The sequence below is a fragment of the Eurytemora carolleeae genome, unplaced genomic scaffold, assembly GCF_000591075.1.
Source record: "Eurytemora carolleeae unplaced genomic scaffold, Eaff_2.0 scaffold455, whole genome shotgun sequence".
NCBI lineage: Eukaryota > Metazoa > Arthropoda > Copepoda > Calanoida > Temoridae > Eurytemora > Eurytemora carolleeae.
The window spans coordinates 165,577-171,148 of NW_019396342.1; the positions used below are offsets into that span (position 1 = coordinate 165,577).

Genomic DNA, 5,572 nt, shown 5'->3' on the forward strand with positions numbered 1-5,572 from the left:
TCGTGGCAAATCAAATAAAAATACTAATAGTAGAATTCCAATATTTTATCATATCTTTAGAGTTATCCACCGTATCAATAGATATATCTATCGCATCTATAGATATATCTATCGTATCTATAGATATATTTAAGGTAATTTTATCTCTATCTATCGCTAGTTTTCGGACCCAGTTTTGTCTGGAATGATAATCAACCGAATCAACTAATGTCATGCTAACTCTGTGATCCATATACTCAGGAAGGAGGTACAGGATGGCAGGGATGGGTGGGTACCATGGTAGCATTCGTGCCATTATATAGATAGATTGTATTTATACAGATATCTATATTATAACTAAACACTATCATATCACAGGGGGTTATAAACGCCAAAATAATTGACATCTTATATAATTATGCAAAGCGTAGTTATTTATATTTATTTATTTATTTATTTAAATTCGTTAACGTACACACTTAAAGTAATTGATACAATAAATAAACAAAAAAAAAATAATCTTTGTCTGCATAATTTCTCAGATTTTTTGCAGTTTTTGCAATTTGATCAGATTTTAAAAGATTTAACAAAAAACCTGACTCATAGTTTGACGAATTTTCTAATTAATTGCAAGAAACAAATCTAATGCAGAGCACACATATATATGTATTTTTATATATGTATATATATATATAAATATAAAAGAATATAAAGAATTGGTCTCTGTTATGGTGTATGTATTATATGTCCAATAATAAATCATGATCTCTTGACCAATTTGCCTTAAATTTAGATTGAGGAACTCGAGAGAACCATGGAAATGTTCTTATCTTGGTTTGAAATTTAAGATTAGTTTAAGGCAAAGCTGGGTTCCCAAACAATGTTTCCTAAATGCAAGAGGTGAAACCGTAGCACTTAATAATATAACCATGTTAAATTTTCCTCCTACACTCCTAAGGAACATATTAGGTGGCTTGTTCATATTAACTAAAATAATATAACTATGTTACATTTTCCTCCAACCCTCCTGAGGAACTTATTAGGTGGCTTGTTCATATGAACTAAAATAATATAACTATGTTACATTTTCCTCCAACCCTCCTGAGGAACTTATTAGGTGGCTTGTTCATATTAACTAAAATAATACAACTGTCACATTTTCCTCCAACCCTCCTGAGGAACTTATCAGGTGGCTTGTTCATATTAACTAAAATAATATAACATGTTACATTTTCCTCCAACCCTCCTGAGGAACTTATCAGGTGGCTTGTTCATATTAAACATTTTCCTCCAACCCTCCTGAGGAACTTATCAGGTGGCTTGTTCATATTAACTAAAATAATATAACTGTCACATTTTCCTCCAACCCTCCTGAGGAACTTATCAGGTGGCTTGTTCATAATAACTAAAATAATATAACTATGTTACATTTTCCTTCAACCCTCCTGAGGAACTTATTAGGTGGCTTGTAAATAATAACTAAAATAATATAACTATGTTACATTTTCCTCCAACCCTCCTGAGGAACTTATTAGGTGGCTTGTTCATAATAACTAAAATAATATAACTATGTTACATTTTCCTCCTACACTCCTGAGGAACATATTAGGTGGCTTGTTAATATTAACTAAAATAATATATAACTATGTTACATTTTCCTCCAACACTCCTGAGGAACTTATTAGGTGGCTTGTTCATATTAGGTGGCTTGTTCATAATAACTAAAATAATATAACTATGTTACATTTTCCTCCTACACTCCTGAGGAACTTATTAGGTGCCAGGTGGCTTGTTCATATTAACTAAAATTACTTCTGAAAAGTAAGTTGTTAAGTCTATAACAAAATTGAACTTTTAGTTAATTGTTAAATTACTATATTCTAATTAAATTACCGAAGGATGAAACATTAATGAGTTTTAACGAATTTCCAAAAGGTTTTATTTATAAACTCTAAATGGGATTTTAAATACATTTATTTAGTTCCTCTATATACACACACATATATATTTTATATCACAGAACATGCAAGGTTATAAGGTGAGTATAAGACATTTATAACAAAGTGAAATTTGTTGATAATTGAGATTTAAAATCAACAGAGAAGGGGTGTGTGAAATAATTTACAATAAATTTAAAGATAATAGTTTTTAGAATGTAAATAAAACATAATGAATTAAATAATAAAGATTGAAAAATGAACTTAGTAATGTAAACATGCAGAATTTAATGGTTAAAGGAAATAGTAATTAAGAATATCAAAGAAAAGGATGGACAAAAGAAATAATGATTTTAAAATCATACATTTAAAAATTAAGAACCAGTAAATTATGAAAAATAGTTTTAAGATTTCATCACAACTATTGTATATTGAAATCAAAAAAGGCTTGAATAAAAATGAATAAATCATTTATTGGAATTGAATAAATTCTATCAGCCATTACGTCTTTTCCTCGAATTTTTTATCTGAACTCCATCAATACTTTGTATCTTTAGACCTGGAATCCAGGGGTTTAAATTTAACCAAAAAATCTCCATTAATGTCAGTGAGTAACGTTTCAACATAGTTTTTAAACAATTTTTTAATTAGAGAGCAATATTGAAGGTCACGTTGACAAACACTAATAATTTCAAACATTCTTAATTATAAACCATATATTATTTTAATTACATTTTTTGTTATTTCGATCAACATGCAACAAAAGATTTTGCAATAAAACGATTTTCCCCTCAAAGGAACTGCTAATGTAATCTCAAGAGACCCCTGTATAAGGATTTGCATGCCTGATTCACAACGGTGCCATCTTTAAAGGAAAAACGATGACGATATCCTTGCTTTTCTATCCGACCAACTATAAAGAAAATATCGTCTATTTTATCTGAAAAAGTATTCATTTCAGCCGGATGCCGAAATCACTTTTTAGAGGAACCTCAAAAGCAAAAATGGATATCTTCATGAAATCCTCTTTTAAGATTTTCTATTTTAATGGTGAACATTTTCTCTTTGTACACATTGTAAAAGAAAAACAAAAGAAAAAGTTCGAGAATTTTATGAAAACAAATTTTGTGGACTTTCTAAATTTTTAAAAATCGAATTTTAGCAGAGGCAAATTTTTGAAAATTTGATCATCTATAAACCTTCCCTTGGTTCACGTGAAGACCAACAAAAAATTTGGGTTCAGCCGTTTTGATGTTTATTGGACACAAACAGACATACAGACAGACCAGTAAAGTATATATATAGATGATTTAAATAAAATGCAGAATCTTACTTGTCTTTGGTTTTCTTGTCATTAATCTAAGGAAAAAATCAGCTGCCTTTTTAGTGAAATTTACTTTTAATTCTTAATTTTTTTTTTACTTTTATACTTTTTAGTTTTCTTTTATTTCCGTCAAATAAATATATTTTTAGGCAATTCAGCCATATTTAACCCGTCTTCTAAAAATAGGTCTTCATTTTCACTTCAGGAGATATATGCATATCTTTCATTCTTTTTGATATTGCATTGTTTTATTCTTTAGGTAGATAATTCGCTTTTTTCAAGCTTTATCACATTCACAGCCAAGATGAAGATTATTTTACGTCTACTACCAAACCTCCATTACATTTTTAAATCATGAATAAATGTTTCATAAAGTTTTTTATACTTTCAAAAGTGCATTTTTTCTTGCATGGAACTTTTTTACCTTCAGAATCGTTTAAAAAATTCAAGTCAAGATTTTTTGTTAACTTAGAGCACTTCGAATGAACTATTTGGAGTAACATTTTATCACTTCAAATCTAAGTTTTGAGTCTAAAATTTGAGATTTTTTTAGTAAAGTTGTTTAGCTTCTATTCCTACTCGTAGGGTGAAAAATCAGATCTATGACTGAGAGTTAAACTCCTAGGATTTACAGGATCCGAGTCCAGGAAGGAACTTTGATTAGAGACACCACCAGAGCTATATGTGCTACCCGGAGCATATATAAGTTGAGGAGATGAGGACGGTTGAACTCCATTAGGACTAGTCCTCTGCCGTCCTATCGTTGAGTAACGGACTACATTGTCCCTAGCAGGACTAGGAGTGGAGTAATCTGTGTGTGAGTTTCTCAAAACTTTAGTTCCTCGTCCAAGGGTTGAATATCTGGGTTCATGAGATGATAGGAACTGAGGTTCAGGGAGAGGGGTTGGGATAATCTCAATGTCAGGATCACAGTCTACTGTATCTAGGTCTGTGGTTGAAGGAAGTCGCGGAGAAAGGCTTCGAGCTCTGAAAAACCTGATCAGATAGGCGATCAAAAAGGTGACTGTTCCCAGCGCTGCGGCTAGGATGAAGCAGATAACAACCTCGATCTTGTGCTCCTGAAAAATAAAATTTTAAGTCGGAAATATATTTAATATTTCAAGGTTATTTTCAAGGGGTTAAATTGAATTCCATTTCTCGGATTGAAACTCATTGAACCGTCTCTCAATACAAGATGAAATTAGTATTAATCCTTTAATCATGTATTTGCAAACTAAGAGCTAGATGCAAGCTAGNGCTTAAGAATTTTTTTAGAAAAGTGTTTAAACATTATGTTTTAGTCAACCGAAAACCCGCTAAATCATTTAAAACTTTTAAAATAGAATTTTTTAACATGCTACTCTGACTAAATCAAGGATTTGCCGCTGCTGGAGCCCTTAAATCTTTTCTATATGGCTGTTAGAATATAATTATATATTTTGATTATCCCGAATCCCTTGTGCTTTCTTTTACGACTTGTACTTTTACTATAAAATATATGATTTTTTTCTAAAATACTTGCTTTAACAAAGGCGACATCTAAGTATATTGCGGGATTACAGGATCCATTCAAGGATATATATATATGAACGGGAAAAGTAATTATAAATTAAATCATTATAAATAAATGTTAGCTACAATTAATACAATTAATTTTTGTAAATGAAAAGATTATAAGAGCATATTCATTTTGTCCATTTTCACTATGAAACACAAGACAAATGCCTTTTAAGAGGAGTATTGTGACAAAACAGTCACCCCCCCCATGTCCGCCTAAAATACCCCACAGTGGGGGGGTGGGGGGGTCGATAGGTTGGCAAATATATTTTATTAATGTTGACATATATGAGGTTTATATCCCACTAACTAGATACACATGCTCTAACCCTTTAACTTCAACCCCTGTATTCTTTCTTACTTTCCACCTCCATTTGTACTTCTATACTAGCTAACTCATGAGGGGTTAGCCATGAATATTAGACCCGTAGCTAGGATCTCTTCAAGGAAGGGGTCAAAGTTTAGAAACTCAATAAAGGTAAAACAAAGGGGCAACACATTTTTTTACCTGAAAAAAGGTCAAAACTCAAGACAAAAAACTGTATTTTCAACTAAACTTATTGCGCATTATTCTTAAACAAAGATATAAATTTTAGTATTACAAACAGCTTCTTCTAAGCTTATCTATACTTTTAATTTTTTCTGTAAGATAGGTAATTAAAATCATTGAAAAGGAAAAGAAAAGTTTTTTCAAATGCAAAAACTTATTAAGACTATTAAAATCATTCTAAATAGAAATAAAAAGTGCTTAACTGAACTCCATCAATACTTTGTA

At 30.7% G+C, this 5,572-nt stretch overlaps 1 protein-coding gene across 1 annotated transcript in view; it reads right to left on the reverse strand.

Annotated features, from left to right (window-relative positions):
• Positions 1 to 3,815: 3,815 nt before the first annotated feature.
• Positions 3,816 to 5,572, reverse strand: part of LOC111701319 (uncharacterized) — a 15,078-nt gene continuing 13,321 nt past the window's right edge. The window contains exon 4 of the mRNA XM_023472551.1: positions 3,816 to 4,319. Within this exon, the coding sequence (XP_023328319.1) occupies positions 3,816 to 4,319 (504 nt within the window). The remainder of the gene's footprint in view (positions 4,320 to 5,572) is intronic.